At 34.6% G+C, this 23717-nt stretch overlaps 1 protein-coding gene across 1 annotated transcript in view; it reads left to right on the top strand.

The window, feature by feature from the left end:
• LOC111043638 (nephrin) overlaps positions 1 to 23717 on the top strand; it is a 125723-nt gene that overhangs the window by 83922 nt on the left and 18084 nt on the right. The window contains exons 5-8 of the mRNA XM_039426294.1: positions 562 to 765; positions 19073 to 19227; positions 19356 to 19500; positions 23358 to 23488. Of these exons, the coding sequence (XP_039282228.1) occupies positions 562 to 765; positions 19073 to 19227; positions 19356 to 19500; positions 23358 to 23488 (635 nt within the window). The remainder of the gene's footprint in view (positions 1 to 561; positions 766 to 19072; positions 19228 to 19355; positions 19501 to 23357; positions 23489 to 23717) is intronic.

Genomic DNA, 23717 nt, shown 5'->3' on the forward strand with positions numbered 1-23717 from the left:
AGAAGAAAAATAAGAAGAAGAAGAAATGAATGTGAATAAACCAAAAGACCACGGAAGGAAGGAAAAGTCTGAAAACAGTGTTTGTGCTGGGGTGTTTTCCCACTTATGTATACCATCAGGCTTCGACGGCTTTTCTTTCCTCTTGCAACGAGTGTAGCCAGTGAGAGTTAATCCTCACACCGTAACATAAACAGCTTAAGTCAACTGTGAGATCGAGTTAACTGTAAGCGAATATTAATCCATCTCTCCTGAATAAACTCTTCAAAATAAAATTGTGTTGATGGTAACAAATTTACCACTAGTGAGTTGATTACGAGGTCATCTTGTTTCCCAAGCTCGTTTACCTGAACAGAAATATAGAATTAACAGTAAGAGGATATTAATTCATCTCTCGTTAACAAACTCTTGAGAATAAAAATGTGTTGATGATAACAAATTTACCACTGATGTGTTGATTACTAGGTAGTTAACGAGGTGATCTTGTTTCCCAAGCTCGTTTTCTTGAGCATGAACATAGAGTTCGTACTCGATAACATTTGAAATTAAATCTTTTTTTTTCAGGGAAACCAGTTCCAAAAGTGAGATGGACACTGAACGAGGTGGTGATAGACGAGTCAGACGAGCAAATGTCAGGCAACTCTGTGCGCAACGTTCTAGTACTGGATAATCTGGAACGCCGCCATCTTGGTTCTCAACTCACATGCCAGGCTTCCAACACAAAACTCATTCCTCCTCTATCGACCACGGTCGCAATCGAGCTTTACCGTAAGTTACTGCTTCCATATTCAATTAATGTTTTGAATCAAATTTTAATCCCTTTCTAAGCTACTTAATCAAGCTTGAGTGTTTTGTAGGTCTAATTAGGCGAATTACATAAACTAGCTTTATCCGGATTTTTATTAATCTCTGTTCAGAATAAGCATTCGCTAGTTTGGTCTAGCTCCACCCTACATGATACTGCTTATAATGTCTATTTGAAGGATTCAATTTCCTCTCATCATCATAGCACCAATTGAAGATCAAAAAGAGTTCCAGCTTCTGAAATCAGACTAGAGATTTGATGAAAACCAAATCTGATCCTATTATAGACTTGTGATCATATTCTATAGATGATGTCAAGACAAGACTTCATTCATGCTGAGACTGACACAATCATTCAACATTCCTTCACATGTCAGAGTCAACTGGAAACGATTTACATTCAACTATTTATTTTCATAGTATGGTTAAGTGACAGGGGAGATAGTGTAAGTTCATTTTTCTTAATGGAAGTGTCATTGATTATACAACAATTTTCACTCATTCACATTTATTGTTGGATCATGCTCAAACAGAAATCTACATCCAGTGAGAAGTGAGGTCATTGTATGGGAGTGTCATTGATGATACAACAATTTTTATTCATTCACATTTATTCATGGATCATGTTTGAACAGAAATCAACATCCAGTGAGAAGTGAGGACAGAATTTTGGGGAATCTCATAGAGAGACCTCTCATGCTCCGGAGAAGTTGGAGCAGATGATGAGGAGAATTATTGCGTTGCCAGTTGTTAGACGCCGGGGTGTGTTCACCGCGCTGACAAGGATAGGAGGAAATTCCTTTCTTAGAGCGGCTGCCTCGGCTCCAGCTCACTTATTCCCTTTTCACCAGGCTCGGTTGGCATCTACTTGATGCTCCGCTTCCTTATTCCATTTTACATCCACTCCCGAACATTATGTTGAAAGCCACTTTGTAATTCATATATGCGCTTCACACTCCCCCAAGTAATAATGTATTAAGCATATCTTCCTCTTTGGTATTTCGCTCTGTTCCTAGATTGTACTATTGCATGCAAGTCGAATATGTGAGATATTGTTATTTTCCAATGGCACCTACCTCCAGATGAATCTTCAGCACTCCGAAATCATGCTGAGTGTTTCTCAAAAGCTATATTCAGATTTGTTCTAGAGATGATAACTAGAGAGCTAGTTAACATAGAGAAATACATCTTATGCGCCACGCACATTTCACTTATCATCAGTTGCTAATATTATTATTATCATCTATTATTATTCTCAAGTCTTTTCAACTGTCTAATATTATTATTATTGTATCTGCATTTGTACAGAAACAGTGGAATACAGAAACACAAAGCTGATGAAAAGTGAAACCTTTAAATTAAGGCTGTGCAAAGGCTAAAAATAAACTTTCTACTCGCGATATTTTTCAAAGTTTTTCGATTTGTTATTATCAAGCTATCAAAATGAAAAAGTTTTCTCGGAAAAACATTTTTTTCTGATAATTACTATTTGAGTTATTATCGCCTAAAGTTAAAATTTTTGGGACAGAACATTTCAAATTCGGTAAGAGATAAATCCTTGAGATTCAGAGGATAGATTCTTCATGGTATTGTTGATATAGTAAAATAAAATTTTCCAACAATATCAATTTTTAAGATAGTTATTCAATTTACTAAAAATAGCCAAAAATAACTTTTAGTCGAGTTATTTTTGGTAAATTAAATAACTTTCTCAAAATTGATATTTTCAGAAAATTTTTGTTTCAGTAGATCAACAATACAATGAAAAATTCATCCTCTAAATCTAATGGATTCATCTCTTACCGAATTTGAAATGTTCTGTCCCAAAAATTCAAACTTCAGGCGCTCGTATCTCAAAAAGTAATGATCGGAAAAGAAATGTTTTCCTGAGAATTTTTTGATAGCTTGATGATATACAAATCGAAAAACTTTGAAAAATATCGCGAGTAGAAAGTTTATTTTTAGCCTTTGCACAGCCTTAAGACATCTGCAATGTATCACGCAAATTACATTAATACAGGACCATATGCACCATCTACGTTTCGCTAAACTACGTTTACTTGTAGAAATGGTTGCATTTATCATAATGTGTTTCATACGGGGTTTGAACGAACAGCTGACATTTCTCCGTTAAAACCGAGCATCTGCAAACAGGCCATAGAATTTCAAGTTATCAGTATGATAACTAGTAGTTCATAACATCCTCACTAATACACTAACTATTTGATCAGATCATGCTTACAAAAGATTTAATTATCATATAACGCTTTCCGGAATTTAACGTGAGAAAACCAGAAGAAATCTAGGCGCCCAGACAAGCTGTTATAAGTTCTTTGCATCCTATTTAATAGTGCATAAAAATTGCAATGAGGCATGCGATTTAAAGTCTACACAGCTGTTGATTTTTTACCACGTTACATTGAGATATTGAATTGCATGCGTCATGGCATGCAATTTATAATCAAATCGACAGCTGATTCATGATGAATAATTCTATAGTCTGGTTTTTACTCTAATATTGGCGTATGAAGGAGGCTCCTTTTTCCTTTTAAATTATCCTTGAAATGCAAAATTTCCAAAAACCTTGTTTATACGTCGATGCGCAATTTAAAAAGGAACATACCTGTCAAATTTCATGAAAATCTACCGCGTTTCGCCGTAAATGCGCAACATATAAACATTTAAACATTCAAACATTCAAACATTCAAACATTCAAACATTCAAACATTCAAACATTCAAACATTCAACATTCAAACATTCAAACATTCAAACATTCAAACATTCAAACATTCAAACATTCAAACATTCAAACATTCAAACATTCAACATTCAAACATTCAAACATTCAAACATTCAAACATTCAAACATTCAAACATTCAAACATTCAAACATTCAAACATTCAAACATTCAAACATTCAAACATTCAAACATTCAAACATTCAAACATCCAAACATTTAAACATATTAAGAGAAATGCCAAACCGTCGACTTGAATCTTAGACCTCACTTCGCTCGGTCAATAATAGGGAATGTGGTCTGTTATCCTCAGTCTATACACTAAGAAACATTTTCATTGCTCAATCCAATTTGAAAACAAAAGATCATGAGGCAGTGCAGTGTTTAATACTCATCCGAAATCTGAGGCTGACAGCTCCTTTACTGCATGAGATCCTTAGTAAAAACATTATCATCCTCTTTGAGTTCACTCGAGAATAATAACTTTCCTGGCCCTGATGAGTTCAAGCAATCTCCAAAAGCTATGTTCTCCAAAATGAATATTTCCGATCGATATTGGAATTTGTACCACGATTTTATACATTTAGGAAATGGTATTTCTTTTACAATAAATAATGAGCTGGGAAGCATCCAAGTATGGAAAGATAACAATTTCTTGAAGTATTTGTTCATTTACACAGACGATTTAAAATGAAGATTTAGTATTATTAGATTTGATAATATTTCATTTTAATGTTAGTGGGGAAAGTCCCTTCGCTATTCTATGATTTTCTACGCATTTCTATGATAAGGATAATAATAATTTCTCTGATTGCCAATGAATTGCAACCAGAGGAGTTTATTGACAAAACATATACATAATTATTATATTATACATACAAAAAGTGCTAATACTAAACTTAGTTCTAATTATGATGATCAGGGTGATCATAATATTCTTTTCTTTTATAAATGTATATTAAAATTATTATCGTATTGTTAATTGGAAATATTTTCTAGTGATTTTTGTATTTTGGCAAAATAAAGTATCTTTCCTCCTTTCTTCTTTCTATTCTCTCTCCTTATCCAAGGGCTCACCTCCTTCAAACCCATGGAAACACTGACATTGAATTTGGAAAATATTCAGCTTCTACTACCACCCACCTCATAAATTGTAAATTTGGAACCCGAAAATGTAGCCAGTAGTCATTCCAAGCATCGTTTAATAACTGTCCACCCGTTTTGAGACCCCCCAAGATTTGATTTGAGAACCGTCCCCCAGGAATTTCAATGACGCAGTCTGCGTCCAAACACTGCCTCCCGGCATCATTTCTGTGTTGTAATCTTGTATGTCTAAGATATTGTAGACACTCTTATCGGTTATCTGTTATGGATTGCAATGGTAATCGCTCCATAACTGTCAATGATACAACTGCGTGATGGAATTTTATTCTAATTTCTTAATATTGCAGCATAGGATCTCTGTGTCTAGATGGCGAAATATTGTGTTAATACATCACAGTCTGGAATGGTCAAGAAACCATGACAGAAACTCTCTAGCGTTCCTGTCCTATTCCATATTCATTATTTTTATTTTGCATTCTCCCTCACTCTTTCTCCCTCATCAATAAATTAATACGGTTTCCTAAATTGTTTTGCAAATCTTGACCTAATTTGCATCTGGAAATTGTTTTGCTGGCTCGACATTGGTGGATGTTTTTTTTTTACTAGCACCTCACTGTTCAGTCGAAATCAGAAGGAAGAGAAAAATAAACTTGTGAAAGAGAAGTTCACTTTTCCTTAGAGACATCACTTCTGGCTGCCTGTCATATGCAAAGGAAGAAACAGTTACATCTTGTTACTTCAACTTTGCAGTCACCTTTGATCATATATTATTTGAGGTTGTATTTTGCATATATAGAATCACAATTACACAAATATTAGATAAATTACAATATAACATACAATAGTTGGTTACAAAAAACTCTTTTAATGTGTCCTCTACTTGTTTAGTTTTTTCTGTGTGGAAATTGACCTACTCCACTATGGCGTACCATGTTCTAGAATAGGTTTTGTTAGTTTTTTTGTGCGTATTATTAATTAGTTAGTGTTTAGTAAGTCATTGGGTGGTTAGTTGTTATTTGTAATAATGTTTCTATGTTCTGTCTTCCTTTGCTCATCAACCAATTGTGTACTATTGTTTTGAACTTTCTAGGATGATTAATCTGTTTAAAGTTTGCAGGAAGGCGATTATATAATTTTGGTGCTAAATGATTGAACTCAGTATCATCAGTATTATTTATGAATTTCCACATATTTAGCAGAGGAAATTTGGTAAGATACTGTCCAGTGAAATGTCAGTGGTTGAATATCAATGACCGAACGTAGTGAGGTCTATGTTTTAACTCGGATTTTCTTTTGTCTGTCTGTATGTAACGCGATTACGGCCAAACGCGTTTAAAGAATTCGATGAAATTTGGCAGGAATATTCCTTTTTCAACTGTACGTCGATGTATACACAAGGTCTTTTGGAATTTTTCATTTTAAGGATAATATGGGAAGAAAAGGAATTCCTCCATACTCTGATATCAATAGATATATCATCTACTTTAAGATAGGATTAATAAGACTATAGAAAATTATTCATAATCAATCAGCTGACATGTGGATTATTCATTGCATGTATTACACAGATGTCTGACCGTCTCTATTTCTGTAAGGTTGGGTTTCATCAGTATCGATATTCTCACTATCGATGTTTTTTTGAAGAACAAATTTAATAGGTTATTGAAAAAAGAATAAAAAATGATTAAATGAACTGAATAATGCTGGAGAAATTATAATATTCTTGATTGAAAAAAATTAATTTTAAAATAGTTGAGAAATATTTTCATCAGATGGAAAGATTATCACGGAACTGGATAAATTATCATATGGGATACAAATTCAAACGTGAACTGAATTTATTAACAAAAGTGAGTTTTTGATCTTGGAAAAAACAAATAACAGTTTCAAGAGTAAATTATGATTGAACTGAATCAACTAGAACAGGTGACATCAGATACTTGTGGATGAGAAAACTGCGTGAGGTCTACTGTTCACAGAACTACTAGTATTTTACTTGAACTTGAGCACTCATATTCCTATTGTGAGAACAATGTTCTCAATTGACCAATACACAGAGAACTATCACTGATTAATAACGTTGGATGCTTCGTGAAATGTTGCATTATTCACAGTTTTGAATGGAGTTAATTGAATCAACCTCCGGTTTAACTATTCTCGAAGAAATACACCAATTAGCTACTTATGTATTAACTGAGAGTGAGCAAGTGGAATTGCCTGACAGTGGAGCACAGCAAATAATGTTGTACGTGAGTGCACATGGTAGAAACAAAGTTGGAATGGCGTCTATCCTCTTGTCTACTTAATAATTCGAATTCAACCTCTTTGTCTTCAAGAGGAAGAGGGAAGATAATCGCTTAAGTACAGGAGACTCACTTTCGCGCTTGTTTGGTTGGTGCTGCTAATTCTAATGTATTGTAATAAATTTTATCACTCTTCCAAATAACTTTATTTAGCATGCACAGAACATTTGCCTATGAGTTTCTTGTAAGTTTGTGATTGAAATTATGGTAGGATCGCGAGAGGATGGGAAAAAAGGATTAAGATTCATATTTATATTATCAAGATATCTAATGGATAACACCAGGGCACAAAAATTAATTGACAATCTCAAAACTGAAGATGATGATTTGATGAATCATTCCGAACTGCGATGTATTAACACTGTACATACAGCAACTGTCTTTTCTCTTTGGGGCTATTTTCAATATAAATCTCAGTACCCTTTCAAATTATTATTTTGTCACAACATGTTTCGGACATTAAAGCCATTTTCAAGTATTATATAAAATAATTGAAATAGGGTGAAGTAAAATAATTTAAAAGGGCACTGAAATTTATATTTTTATTCATACAGTACAGATATATTAAGGCGACAGCAGAATCCCTATCCTCCCCGTGTAAAATTGTGGCATAATTTGAATTTTTTTTTCTTTGAATTCACTATTGGCGCTTTCCATGTTTTTTTTTTTAAATCTACTTCACCAACTAATTCACTATTGGCCAGTTGCAGAGTCGTCACATAAAGTTAAAATCAGTTTCATAAAAACTTGGAAGTCCTGTAATACAGGAACAGCTGATTTTATCGGCTATATTGAACATGTAATTGGAATGGTGATTCTCCTGTATTATAGGACTTGTAACTTTTATGAAACAGGCCCCAGGCATTAAACTTATTAATGAAGCCATAACTCCACTTTCCGTTGCACAGATGTCAAAGTAAACTATAGCTCCCATAAAACTGAAAACGCCCAATTAGACACATGATTACGTTCCAGAGTCGTCAAATAGAGCTTACTTACGTTTCCAATCGCTAAAAACGGTCATTTAAGTTATGGCCCAAAGTCGTGCTGTTAAATCCAATATCTACTCCCACCACATGCATTTTAGAGGTTGTGATGGCTTTTTTTTAAAGATGTTTACGAAATTCATCTGTATATAAGTAAATTATTTTTCTCTCCCTATGTTTTTTACTTTCCTTGCCCTATTACCATAGGTAAGGAAAGTATTGCGTATGTGCGTCTGTGTACACGATATCTCATCTCCCAACTAACGGAATGACTTGAAATTTGGAACTTAAGGTCTTTACACTATAAGGATCCGACACGAACAATTTCGATCAGATGCAATTCAAGATGGCGGCTAAAGTAGCAAAAATGTTGTCAAAAATAGGGTTTTTCGCGATTTTCTCGAAAACGGCTCCAACGATTTTGATCAAATTTATACCTAGAATAGTCATTGATAAGCTCTATCAACTGCCACTAGTCCCATATAATTATGTAAAAATCTCAGGAGCTCCGCCCCATCTATGCAAAGTTTGATTTAAGATTCCCAATTATCAGGCTTTAGATTCAATTTAAACAAAAAATTCAAGTGGAAAAGATTGACCAAGAAAATCTCTACAATTAATGTTCAGTAACATTTTCACCCAAAATTGAAAATAAGCTTGAAATTCGAGAAAATGTGATTATTCAATTGCAAACTGTTGGCAACTGTTGATTCTATTAAATCATCTATAATTATAATAAGAGAGAGTAGGGTTGTGTTTGTTCGTTTGTTCGCATCAAAACATGTCAACTTGTCTATATAATAAGAGAGAGTAGGGTTGTGTTTGTTCGTGTGTTCGTTTGTTCGTTTGTTCGCATCAAAACATGTCAACTTGTGGATTGCATACCGGAAAAACGGGAATGATTTAGATCTCCAAATTTTGCACATAGATTGCAAAAATATCAATCTCGTCCAAATTTTAGTTTTCCTTCTAGATTTTTCAGAATTAATGTTTAAAATTCATTAATGGTACATTCGATTTCATTAAAAAATCACCAAATCATATGGTCGAAATTAAAAAAGGAACATCTGTTTGTATATTGCTTTCTACCTGAAGAACATAGTTTTGAAACTTCGTTTCCCTGATGCAATGTTTAGGCCTACACGTGGCATGGATTATTAATTTTTCAGCTAGAACAATTTTTGAGACAAAGTGCTAAATAAACGTCTACAGTTTCATCAATGCTGTATCGGCAATATGAAAACGCATGCAGTTTATATGTCTTTGTGTTGTTATTTACATGAAGAAATTAAATTCTTCCATTTTTATTAAATTAAAATTTCAAAATTATTCGAGCCCTGATATAATGACTGACTCACTGCACAGTCGGTCTAAAATTTTAATATTGGAATGAGGGGTATTTTGGCAAGCTGAGCAAAGAATAAGGTCATATGCACCTTTTCGTTATATCTTCAAATGAAAAATTAGTTTTGTGGGTTGTCAAAACTCCCTCTGAAAGGGAAACTATTCAACTTATTCTATCTTTTAGTGAAATAACAATGCTCATCCATCCATGTATCATCTTCTATACTATAATAAAGGGAAGAGCTGGATTATGAACGTAGCCTATACAGATGTAAAGTATAGGGGAATTACGTTTGACGCATTATCACGTCAGAACTACTGGACTGATTAACTTGAAATTTTGCATATAGATTCTTGCTCAACCGAGGGTGATTATAGACCAATTTTGGATTCTTCAAGATTTGATTACATCAAGTTTTCAATTATTTGTCATGCTTCCAGTTTGTATGGAAGCAGCAGACGATTTCTCTTGAAAGGGAAATTAAAAGATAGGTATGATTGGGGATCCTTTTCAAATGATAAAAACAGGTTTTCCGTCACACCCAAATTTTTTCCGCCACTTTGAATCCAACTTCTTTTTTTAATTGAAAGGTGGTCATACTGATTTACTTGAAATGCAGCATATAAATTCTTAATCAACCGAGGATTCTTATAGGCCTATTTTGAATTCTTCTAGATTTCATTACGTCAAGTTTTAAGAAAGACCCTTGCGAAGCATGGGTTACCTGCTAGTTCACTATGAAGAGATAGCAGACCTCATGTGTCTCCAGCGTTATTGTCCTGTCACCAGCTGGCTCAGATCTTAGAATAGTAGACTTCAGATGTGCGTGAACACTAGCGTCAGGTGATCAATTTTCATAACGGCAAGGTAAGTTGTGTGAGTGCGCCCTATTACAATAGGTAAGGAAAGTATTGCTTTCCGAAAAAAATTAAGAGACCCCAATTTCTAAATTTCTATACGTTTCAAGGTCCCCCAAATCCAAAAAAATGGTTTTTACTTTCCTTGCCCTATTACCATAGGTAAGGAAAGTATTGCTTTCTAAAAAAAATTAAGGTACCCAAATTTCTAAATTTCTATACGTTTCAAGGTCCCCTGAGTCCAAGAAAGTGGTTTTTGGGTATTGGTTTGTGTGTGTGTGTGTGTGTGTGTGGTGTGTGTGTGTGTGGTGTGTGTGTGTGTGTGTGTGTGTTGTGTGTGTGTGTGTGTGTGTGTGTGTGTGTGTGTGTGTGTGTGTGTGTGTGTGTGTGTGTGTGTGTGTGTATGTGCGTCTGTGTACACGATATCTCATCTCCCAATTAACGGAATCACTTGAAATTTGGAACTTAAGGTCCTTCTTCTATGAGGATCCGACACGAACAATTTCGATCAAATGCGATTCAAGATGGCGACTAAAATGGCAAAAATGTTGTCAAAAACAGGGTTTTTCGCGATTTTCTCGAGAACGGCTCCAACGATTTTGATTAAAGTTATACCTGAAATAGTCATCGATAAGCTCTATTAACTGCCACAAGTCCCATATCTGTAAAAATTTCAGGAGCTCCGCCTCATCTAAAGTTCGATTTTAGATTCTCAATTATCAGGCTTCAGATACAAACAAAAAATTTCGAGTGGAAAAGATTGAGCATGAGAATCTCTACAACTAATGTTCAATAACATTTTCACCTAAAATTGAAAATAAGCTCGAAATTCGAGAATATGTGATTATCCAATTGCAAACTGTTGGCAACTGTTGATTCTATTAAATGATTCACTATGAAGAGATAGTAGACCTCGTGTGTCTCCAGCGTCATTGTCCTGTCACCAGCTGGCTCAAATCTTTGAATAGTAGACTTGAGATGCGCGGGAACACTAGCGTCAGGTGATCAATTTTCATAACGGCAAGGAAAGTTGTGTGAGTGCGCCACACTAGATTTTTGGGTATTGGTCTGTATGTGTAGTGTAAAAGTGAGTATGTGAAAAATCAAAATATCGCATTCCCGAAATTTATGAGATGACGTATAGCCAGCTGTGAAATATAAACATGATCATTTTAGAGAATAGACAAATTTAATCGATTTGATCAACATAATCTGATTTGTTGACATGAGATGATAATCCTCCTAAACTATAGTGTATTGTAATTATTTTCAAAGTTGATAATTATTCGACAATTTTAATTGATTAGTGAGTGCTATTTAGTATGTTTTTCAATTTGGTTTGTTTTTAATCTCAATTCAATTCAATTCTTTACATTACATAGTATGTAAAAACAAAGTAAAGACGATACATTAGTTTGTAACATTAATATGATAACAAGTAAAAAGTAAATGAATAACTCCATGCTTGGACGACAAGTCCGTGTGCATGGAGGAGTCTTCTAACAATCGATAAGAAAAATTATAACTATACTTTAATGACACTAGATACAATAAAAAATCTAGTAACTAAAAACTTGATAATAGAATAAGAAATTGAAAATTATAAGCAAAAAATAATAGGGTTCAACTAAGTGACGGATTAAAAAAAAATTATTAAATTAATTTGCGGCATTTAAGGTATCATACAATCAAAATATGAATAAAAAGTACAGTATCTGTGGTTGAAGGGGAAGAAAAAACTGAACAAACCCAATAGGTAAGGACGAACTATTAGGACGGGCTTTTTCAGCTAGACATAAGGAGACCGCAACAGAGCCTCTGCAGCCGCCGGGCCAATACTGAGAAGCCACCTGCTCACTCCACGCTTATAGATGGCGATGCTACACCCCTCACCAATTTATAGAATTTCTGGAGGAGCATTACGATGAAGCCAATGGGCCAAATGGAAACAGTTTGATAATTGCATTGAGTTTTCGAGACGAGGGATGTGGATGTTAATATTTAATCTATTTCTGGTAGGATAATTATGCTTAATTTCTGTGAATTGTTTTTTCAATAAAAATTAAAAGGTTTTTAATGAAGAGCTGTTTAATATTCAAAACTGGAAATTCGAGGAACAACAAATGAGTAGGGTATCTGTTATTTTTCAAAAGAAGCGTTTTAATGAGTGATCTTTGTGAAACTGCTAGGGGCTGCAATACATTGGATGAGGCACCCCCCCACGCCAAGATGCCATATTCGAGCAGGGACAGAACATAAGCCTGATAAACGTTCCTACAGTGACCGGCACCCAGGACTTGCCCTAGCTGACCAAATGCGTAGTTCGGTAGCGTTAGCCGCTGCCTAAGGTACTGCACATGAGCCCCCCAGCTCAGCTTATGATCGAATACAACACCCAGATACCTATACTGTTTAACTTGTTCAATAGGCAGCCACAGACAGCAGACAATGGATTGCCACATGAATGCAACCTGAGCTCAATTGGTCCTGGGCTGTTACGTTGGAAAACTTGGAGGCACTTAGTTTTTTTAATATTAATTGACAGGAAACTGTTGTCAAACCAGTCCTTCAGCTTGACGAGATCGATGGATGCTTGATTGAAACATTCATTCCAAGTTGAACTCACTGAGACCAGGGCAGTATCATTGGCAAAAAAAAAACTGACCCTGTAGGTTCAACCTTGATATGTTGTTGATATAAACAAGAAAGAGTGAAGGCCCCAAAGTACTCCCCTGGATTACACCATAATCCATTGTCTTGAGATCACTGTCCACCCCATTTAATGAAACTTTCTGTTGTCTATTTTCAAGATAGCTTTTGAACCAGTTGATTGTGGTATCTTTAACTTCTATTGCTTCAAGTTTAGTGATAATTTTACTCTTGTCAATTGAGTCGAAAGCCTTAGCTGAATCCAAAAATGTGATTAGTACTTGCTCACCTCCTGATTTTGATGCTACATATTCTAAATTATTCATGTTACTTATATCTAAATTATTTTTTTTTACAAATGTTTGAACTGAAAATTGAACCTGAATTCAAGTGTATTGAACATAGCCTACTTTCTGGACTATTTATAGTGTATGAATCAAAATTCGGGATAGAAACAGTTTTGGGCTGTGCCTGTTAGTACTTCCTCAATCATTTCAAGGAATTGTGTTCGGTTTATCAAAAGTCAATAAATAAATAACTAGCGAAGCTCGGTGTCCCGATATTCAATTTTATGTGAGGTCTTTCAGGTATGTTCATAGTGATGTCGATCAAAACTTTCCTCGATGCAAGACATTGGGTTGGATAGCATGCTCCTATGGAAAAAAGTGAATAGAGCTGCAGTGTGACTTATGTGTGATGCTAATTCGAGATATAGCTAAATGGGCTTCGGCAAACGACTGTGCAACGACCAACCATTTATGTGGATGATTTTAAACTATGTCTAACATAGCTATGTTTTATTTTATGTAACGACTCTGCAACCGGGCATGAATGAGCTCATAGCGAATATGGAATGTGGGTAGGCTATTACATACACAGAAATCATACCTAACATGATGAAGGGGTTGGTTAGGCAACCCGCTATACACTGGAAGTGTTTTTTATTATTGGCTTCCATATAGAAATGTAGCACGGATATGGTTTCAGAGGTGATCTTAGAATAATAATATTGATCCAATCGAATAGTTTATTATCCTCATTTGATATTATTTAGAAATTTGTTAGAGTAGCCCCTGTGTTTGTAGAGATCGTGATAATTTTCATGAACCCTAGCTATCCACTTCATATGACTCACCACTGGAAATTGAATACAATCCTTGATCATGCACTGAACGAAGAAAGCACATTGCTTCTGCTGGTCAGGTCGTTCAGCCACGGAGACCAAGCATATCAATCTGACTTGTGCAAGCAACAATTTATTTATTGCAATCATGTATTTGCATTTCAAAAGATCACTTGGAACTTCTCATTACATTCTATAAATTGAACTACTAGTCCAGTCAACGAAAGATTATAGAAGGGAAAGTTTGGAACACAATTTTTGACCCCGCAACTCTTTTAAGGATAGTGACTAGATGAACATTTCAAAAGTCCTCACTCCTACCCCCTGTGCTAGGGTGGTGGGGGTGGTTTGAAAGTACCATATTTTGGTATTTTGCTCATATCTCGAACAATATGTGTCTTTCGAAAGTTTTATTAAAATACAAAATTAAAGCTTTTAAATCTAAGTATAAGTCTCATCAGCGACATTTTTTCGTACCTCTCATGGGTTTCTAGATATGAGCTCTCGAATGTGTCACATTTTTAAGAAAACCCTTTCAGCTCCCATTTTTTCATCCGATTTTTGGCCTTATAACTTTTCAACGATTGTTTGAAAAAATCATGAGCTCATAGAGCATCATATTCTCTTCAATATCATTTATTATTTCTTCATTTTACGTATCTCCCTACGATTGTTGCAGATGTTATAGTGTTGTGTGTAAAATCTTCAAATTGAAAACAATATATCAATTGACAGGGAAATTTGTAGGGAATGTTTGGAACACAATTCTTGACTTCGCAGCTTTGTTTGTACTACTTATCAGAAGGTAAACATATCAAACGTTATACTGCTTAGAAAAGTTACATACTTATTCTAATGCACAAATAAATTAATGTACTTTGCGTGAATATCCTCACTGAAGCTGGCAAACAAACAGTTGAAGCTATTCTCTCATCTTTATATATAAAAGCGAAATGGCACTCACTCACTGACTGACTGACTGACTGACTCACTCACTCACTCACTCGCAGAACTAAAAATCTACCGGACCAAAAACATTCAAATTTTGTAGGTATGTTCAGTTGGCTTTTTAGAGGCGCACTAGGAAATCTTTTGGCGATATTTCAACTCTAAGGGTGGTTTTAAGGGTTTCAAGTTTTTATAGCATGTATATTCTTCTTATTCCAATATCTTAAAATTATAATTGGAATGTCCATACCATATGGTTAATATAGAACTATAATCTAGAGAGAGTACCTCTTCGAAACAGTTGTTCTGGTAACTAAATTAAAAATTTTGTCAGGTTGGCATTAGGTTGAGTTGACTTTGTTAGGTTGGCACCAAGTTGAAGATTGAAATGCATTCATTCAGGACCTCCTTAATACCAATTTATCCAATTAGCCAAAATTAGCGTTTTCTCAGCTTTTCTGCGTTTCCTCACCTTTTTCAATAATTGATGGAAATATATAAAAAAAAAATTCAGTACACAGGTTTAACTGAGGTGGAAGAATTTTGTTCGCCAAAGATACGCCGATATAATAACAGGTTTTTTCTAGATCAAATTGACATAATACGTTCAAATTCGGTACAGAGGTTCCGTTGAGGTCTACATGCAGGCGAGCGAAGCGAGCCCGCTGATCTCATTTTTGGACGATCCTCCAGTCGGGGGTGCAGGGGGCGGAGCCCCCTGGCTAGACGGATATGGCGAGCGAAGCGAGCCTGACGGCTAGTTTGATATAAAGTTTATGTCTGTAGATGCAATTACCTATATGAAATATAGATATGATTGACCCCCAATATTATGAAACCCAATATTAGATGAATAAATATTGAATGGACAGCTACTTTATTTTTTCATTTTTGTTCATCTATTATACTAACTTTCCTTTAGTTTTGCTATTCTGTTAATTCTGATGTTTATTTTAATAGAGGCTGTTTGTATTTTGAAATAGGTACTGTACGATATAGACATTTTATTTTTATTTTTACTTCTATTGCCAACATATTATTTCATTTCTACAATTATTGCTTGTGCTTTCTTTTGTGCGAGAATGAAGTGATTATTATTAAATAATAATTGTCTATGGAAGATAAATAGTGTCATTAATAAAACTCAATATAAATCAAGGAATTCCGTTTTTTATAAGAAGGGAAGGGCTTCAATCACCTAATAACTAATTAGTGCTAACCTAGATGATTATTGCTAACCTAGAGATCCCGGGTTCAAACCCCACTCAGAGCCAAAAGTTTTTGAACAGGTCAATCCCGTGTTATCGGATGGGCAAGTTGAACTGTCGGTCCCGGCTGAAGTATGACAGTCGTAAGACCCATTGACGGCTCAAATGATATATTCAGGCGAGGTGGAACTTCCATCAGGAACTCCCCATCAATAAAAGCCATACGAATATTATTATTATTTTATTGCTAATACAAGGCAAAGATAAATATTAACTACTGCGGTAGAGCATAGTTCACCTACATCACCCATAACATATATTAAATATCTGACGTGATCTGAGAACATTCAAAACAGTGTTTTCGATCGCAAAGGCACAGATAAATGGAAGAGCTTCGTTTGCCACTGTACTGTCAGAAATTGTCAAGCAGGTTGACAAGTCATATTCCACTTTGATCAATGACCCGTTTCTATTATCAAAGGGCAAGATTCGTCAAGAATAATAATGTAGCTCGCTACCAATTCGTCGCCATCGAAACTCTACCTTTAAAACTGGAGAGTATGACACCTCATTGGAATGCCGCATATTAATTAGTATAAACAAAAGCGATTGAAAATTCAGTATTATTAAGATCATATGAGACTCTTCAAAGATTCTTCTAAGAGAAAGATAATAGAAAATCAAATATTATTTAATTCATATAAAAACTGTTTGAGAACAATTCAGCGTGGATTATTATTGATCAGTTTCAAAGAGAGACTCTATTCCCTTCTCTTTTGGTACCTTATTACAAATTCCCATTCTCCCTTCCTCAGAATTATATCCTGTATTCATTCCAAGCAGCAGTTCGATTTGAACATGATGTGCATGTCATAGATGATGGACGTGACTGAAATTTCTCTTAGTATTTCTTTAAATTATGAGTTATTCTTCATGTCCAACGAGCAGGTGTTACCTGTGCTCCGCAAGAGTCTGTTGAAAGCACAAATAGATCGAATTCAGTTTTATATTTCCATGCTGATATTGAAAATATAACAACTGTAATAATTCACCATAGAGAAACTATTTGATTGGACTTTCATCTTACGTGAATTTGTATCACAAATTCGATAAATTAGTTTCGATCATTAAAATTATAATTGATTGATTAATGAAAATGAAAATAGACCTATAACCATTCTCGGTAATAATCTACATGCTGAATTGCAAGTAAATCAGTTCAGTAGTTCAGAAGTGATGATGCATTGAACATGTTTATCGTATTCTACAATACGAAACTATGACAATCATTTGAATGGAATTACCCTCATGAATTGAATTCATTTCGGCTCTCTTTCTTCTTCCCCTTTATAAGATTCACTCCACTTGAAATACCAACTCGAGTCTACGCACAGGCCACAGTGCCCATGCAATAGCCTGTTTTTTCCTTTTCCGATTGTTGAATATTGTTTGTGCTAACCTAATAGATCTATACCTTTATAGTCCTCTATATCTATCAGGAATAAAATTCTGATTCCAATGGAACAACTGTTATGGAATTTAACTGTTTACTAGAGCTGGAAAGCTATTGGATAAGTTGGACAATCACTTTAATCACTCACAGAATTACAAAAAACCGGAATATTCACGAAAAAACTCTAAGTTTTCCTGTGATCTTGTTGAATCCACCAGCAGTTCATCGTGCTCTTAGTAGCATGAGGTCCTATATGAATCTTTCATGGGATAAAAATCAATCCACACCAATATCTCTTGCAGATGGCGCATGGTGGCAAGATGTAACATTGAAATTGATGGCCTGTCAGTCTTCCATGAAGGATGATTGCAACCTATCTGAATAATGTGCATCTTGAAACATCTTCTCAAACAATTCATGGTGACTCTCGTGTGTCTCATATTTTATTAGTATAATTCCACGTTGCCAATAAACTATCACGAGCCATCCCTACATTTTCTATGGAGAATGTGTCCGAATCGACGATACGATAAGTATTGAAGAATATAGCAAGTTACACACACATCGATTTTTGGACGTCCTCATAAATTCTATTGGATTAGACAGATGATGTTTGTCAAGCTCCGTTTAATCTGGTAGAATTCATGAGGACAGAAAAAAATCGTTGTATGTTCAACTAGCTCAATAAATTGTATCTGAATAGGTCCGCATGTACAGCTGATCAATATTTGATCAAAATATTGTTACAATGGAAACAAAAAATTATATAGGATTTCACTTACCTCATGCGATAGTAAATTATACTAAAATGTTCCATATTTTTTAAAATGTATGAATTCTGGGCTACTTTCTTGTATTTATAGAATAGAATTATGGTACCCTTTGAAATTAATAAAATATTTAAAAATTCAATTTGTATTCTTGTTTTTTATTAATATTTTATTAATTTTAAAGGGTACTACAATTCTATTTTATATATACTAAAATGTATATTTAAAATGTGTATTTAATATCATTATGTGCCTGAAATTTGAAAATTTGTGTCCAATATTAATAAATTTATAGAGAGGTATTAGCAATTATTGATAGAGTGGTAACAGATGTTTGCGAGAGGATGACTGGAGAGATAAGGTGCTATGGCGGAGGGGATTCGAGAAGCGACTCTAAGTTGCAAGACTTGCAAGAAAAAAAAGTGATAAAATTTGTTGAATTAGGATTGATTGATATTGTGGGATTTTCCCATAATTGATTGAAGAAACACTTTTCTGTTTTTGTCACATCCACATTATTTAATCAGACTGCAGTATCGTGTTGAAACACTACCTCCGTAAACGGAGGTAGTGGTTGAAACCGTTACAGCTGTAGTGATGCGAAAGCCTTGTGTAAAAGTCCAATAAATGTGGATGTGATAGAAATAAAACTGTGTTTTTTTCAGAAGAAGAGTGGTAACAATAATTTATGATAATAAATATCAGTAATAATAGGCTACATGATTTATCATTGATATTGTGTGGTATCATCATTCATGAACAATAAAATGTGCATTTTGTTACAGTGCGCCCCCTGGAGGTGAAGCTGTTGGGGGAGAATCTGGCACTGAGTGCCGGCTCCAAGTACGAGGTGGCTTGCCGCTGCTCTGGTTCCAGGCCTCCAGCCAACATCACCTGGTGGAAGGGTGGTCAAGCACTTAGAGGATTCACTAGGGAAACTGTGAGTATCCCAATCTATCACTCACTGTAAAACATTTTTTGTTTTTATTATAAGATAATGGGTTTTCTGTTATTTTACTATTTTATGAACGAATAAATTAATTTATTGTTTTCGTTCTGATTGTTCAGATGAGCTCAGATGGCAATGTTACATTGGCAACGTTGACGATTGATCCGCAACCAAACGATTCAGGAAAGACATTATCCTGTCGAACAAGTAACATTCATTATCCATCTGTCGAATTACAAGATTCATGGATACTCAATGTTCATTGTGAGTATTCTCTACGTTTCGTAGGCCTACTTGATTATTTTGCGTTGTGTTTATTTGAACTCCACTTTCCATATTGCATGGATATATTTCATTGTATGTCCTTATTGGTAAATTCTAGCTCTACTTAGTTTGAGAGTTTATAAATCATTTATAGCGTACGCGTATGAACATATTCAGAATAAATTCTGACTCTTGCCGTAGCGTGTTCAGACAAGGCTGGAAGTAACTGAATGGTAGACCCATCTACAAAATTTTTAAATATTTGCACCTTACATATTTCAAATTAAAACCCTCATAAGTGTTCTTTTCCATTTGTCTCTTCATTCTTATTCTGTTATATCTATATTATCATTCTCATTTGATACCTTGTGAAATTCGTTGAATAATTAGCTATACTGTCATCTATTGTAGGTTAGTGTATAAGCCAGGATATAATTTTACTAACATAAAATGAAGAACTATAATCTGATTCCCTCAAGTGTTTCATCTCAGTCCACATACGTTGATTATTTGGAATAATTTTATCTGTAATATTCATCTCATCATTCAATTATCTCATTAGTAATTATTCAACAAATCTGTTGAAATTTGCTTTCTTCTCTGAATTTGTTGAATACGTAGTTTCAAGCCAACATTGAATCAGCATCGTGTAATGAATACTTTATCATACAATAAGGCGAATATGGATAAAAATATAAATCTCAGTACCCTTTTAAATTATTTTGTCACAAAATAATTTAAAAGGATACTGAGATTTATATTTTCATTCATATTAAAAGTAGCCCTAAAGAAAAAAGACAATAAGGCGTATAATTATGAATAAAAATATAAATCTTAGTACCCTTTCAAATTAGTTTGTCCAAAACTATTTAAAACGGGCACTGATATTTATATTTTTATACATAAATTAAAAGTAGCCCTAGAGAAAAAATACAATGAGTCGTATTTTATTAATGAACCTCCTCTGAAATATGAAGCCTCATTCAAAGCCGAAAGCTCAGTTAAGGCTTCGTAAATCGTTCAAATTTGTATGATTCTATCCAATTTGTTATAAGAGAGTCTCCCACGATGCATCTTGGCTGGTGTATATCAACTTGTCATTAACAAAGACGTTTTAATTATTTTTGATGTCAGTTAATCAATTATCCAGCCCTTCATTTGTTGGATTGAGAATGAAAAAGCGTTCTGTTCAATTTAATGGATGAAAACGCACTCACCTGTTGCCCGGTCTGATAAATGATTTGAGCTCTGTCAATTCTTCACAGGCTGAGGTTCCTGATTATGTTAGCTGGTTTTTTAATTACTGAACGATCATGAAACAGAATAGTATTCTTATAATTAATGCCCAAGTTCTAAGACACTTATAAGAAGAATGGATCATAAAATAAATGAATAAATCATAAAAATAAATAAATAAATGTTTAATTGTCCATTGGATTCAATGAGTTTCCTAGAAACCGGAGCTTATTGTTACTACAGTATCTTGTTTCTAAAGAAACTATCTTCACTTCAGAAACAACTATAATCCCAAAAATTATAGTTTCCAAAAAAATTTATTCTCCACATTTTCATCTTGAAAATGAATCATTTTGATCTATGGTCGAAACTAGTCGTTGTGACATTTTAAATAATAGAGGGTTCTTCAAGTTTCAATATTGTTTTATTAATTATAATCCAATAACATGAATAATCCAAAATTTCTGTGATTTCATGGTAGTTATCCTTATTGAACGATTTGATATTGTCAAAACCACTAATTAGTGATACAATTTGAGATATTAGTTTCGGTTGCTGCACCATTACAAATATGTAGTAGGCTGAAAGCTTGAACATAGAACTGCTGCTGATACGCGTAAAGATTCACGATTGGTCATTAGCCATATTGACCAATGAAGGTTGACCGATACTAGACACGCCCAAGTATTTCAAATACAGTCATGAGAACCGTTAAATAATAATAAATGAAGAGAAACTTATCATCGGCTTTCATTACAATATTTGGGCGTGTCTCGGCCAATGACAGTAGAGCTCAAACTTCATTGGTCAACAGCTATCGGCCAATCGTACAATTTCACCCATACTATATGAACTGCTGCCAATGGCATCTCAGTTCAATAAAGATCAAAAGTATTTCAACCGAAAATAATATTCCAAATTGCTTTAATAAATTAGTAGTTTTGATTGTGTCAAGTAGTTTTCATTCAACTGAAACAACGACTTGAGCCTGAAAAATCCCTCCTAATGATAATATTTGTTTGTTTGTTTTTTTGTTTTTAAAGCTTCCCAGAGACTCTAATCAGAGTATAGGAATTGTCAAAAATTTATAATACATACAGTATTACATAAAAAGAAGAAAAAAATCACACAAAGGAACCCTCTCTACACACAAACTCTTCTGTGGTATAGAATACTCCAAGCATCAAAAAACTTTTTAAATCCTTCTCAAAAACATTGACATCTTCACAATTTTTCAAGTGAGTAGGAAGCTTTCTAATAAATTTAAGGCCCATATATGTAGGTTTCTTCTCAAAAAGAGCTGTTCTGTGATACAGTGAAGCATAGTCTCCTCTATTATTGTATCCATGCGAATCAGCATTTCTAGTCATTGTCTGTCTTCTAACATGCATAATCACCTCATAGATATAAATAGAGGGAACGGTTAGTATGCCTAATTCTTTAAAGTGGTTCCTACAGGACTCTAAAGGCATAATACCTTTGATCGCTCTAACAGCTTTTTTTGGAGCTTGAACACCCTCTCCAAATTCTGGCACGACCCACCCCACACAATAATGGCATAGCGGATGTGTGACATTATGAGTGAGTGGTAGACTGCCATTGTGAGTTTGGTATCATTCAATCTTCTTATTTGTCGGAGTGCAAAGACTCCAGATGCAATCCTCCCACAGAGCTGATCAGTATAGAAATCCCAAGAGAGATGCTGATCCAGAGCAACCCCTAGGAATTTCACGAAATGAGGCTGGTTAACATTTTTTTCATTTATCTGTACATTAATAAGTTGATCTGGCCTGGAATTATTTCTATGTTTAGATAGTAAAAAATGGGATTTTGATTCATTAATTCCTAATTTGAGTTGAGAGAGGTACTGGGCTATGGCATTAATGTTCAAAAAGATTCTATTTCTAACACACTTGCATCCTGAGAGCTGCAAATGTATGATGTGTCATCGGCATACATTAAAACTCTACCCTGGGATATAACTTTTGGCACATCATTTACATATAGCAAAAACAACAAAGGACCAAGTATAGAGCCCTGTGGTACACCAGCCTTCACTGATACTCTATCCGATAAGTAATGAATTATCTTCCCTTTCACTTCCCTTGTTATTTCCACACACTGAGACCTATCCAGGAGATAGGACCTGAACCATTCCAGTTCAACATCTCTCACACCCACCAACTCCAGCTTCCTTAACAAAATTGAATGATCAACGCAATCGAAAGCTTTGCTTAGATCCAGAAAGATTCCAACAGCTTTCTCACCCTTATCCATCATATCAATTATATCCTCAAAAATGGATACAATTGCCGTCTTTGTGGATCTTTCTTTCTGAAACCCATGCTGCTCCTTGGCCAGAATTTGATTTTCAGCAAGATGTTCAACAAAGCGAAACATCATACACTTCTCAAAAACCTTACCAATAGAATTCCCAAGAGTAATAGGTCTGAAATTATTTGCAACGTTTCCCTCACCGCCTTTGTGAATGGGTACTAATTTTGACTCTTTTAATTTATCAGGGAATACACCGTACTTCATATTAAGAACGTGTCACACTTAATATGAATTGAGTCATCCTTGAGAGGAATAATTTGACATTTATTTGTGATTGTTTCAAGTTGCTCCAATAATTTCGTTGAATGTGAGGAATGATACCAACTCGTCTAGGATAAGAGAAGGGATGGATGTCTATTTGGAATGTAGAATTCAAGCCAATCCTCCAGTCGACAAAATTCTATGGACGTACAATGTAAGTGAAAAATTTTACTACAAGCTGATATGAATTTTTACAGACCTTTACATAATAATTTTCACCAACGTCGTCTTCAGCATGATGAGCTTGCAATAATCATTGTAATACTGTAGAAGTATTATCGTGCTATTAACAAAGAATTTGAGCACACGCATATCCAAACAAAATCTCATTCCTCCTCTGTCAAATATCATCAATTCACATTCAATTCAAAATTCAGTGGACT

The sequence above is a fragment of the Nilaparvata lugens genome, chromosome 4, assembly GCF_014356525.2.
Source record: "Nilaparvata lugens isolate BPH chromosome 4, ASM1435652v1, whole genome shotgun sequence".
NCBI classification, from domain to species: Eukaryota; Metazoa; Arthropoda; class Insecta; order Hemiptera; family Delphacidae; genus Nilaparvata; species Nilaparvata lugens.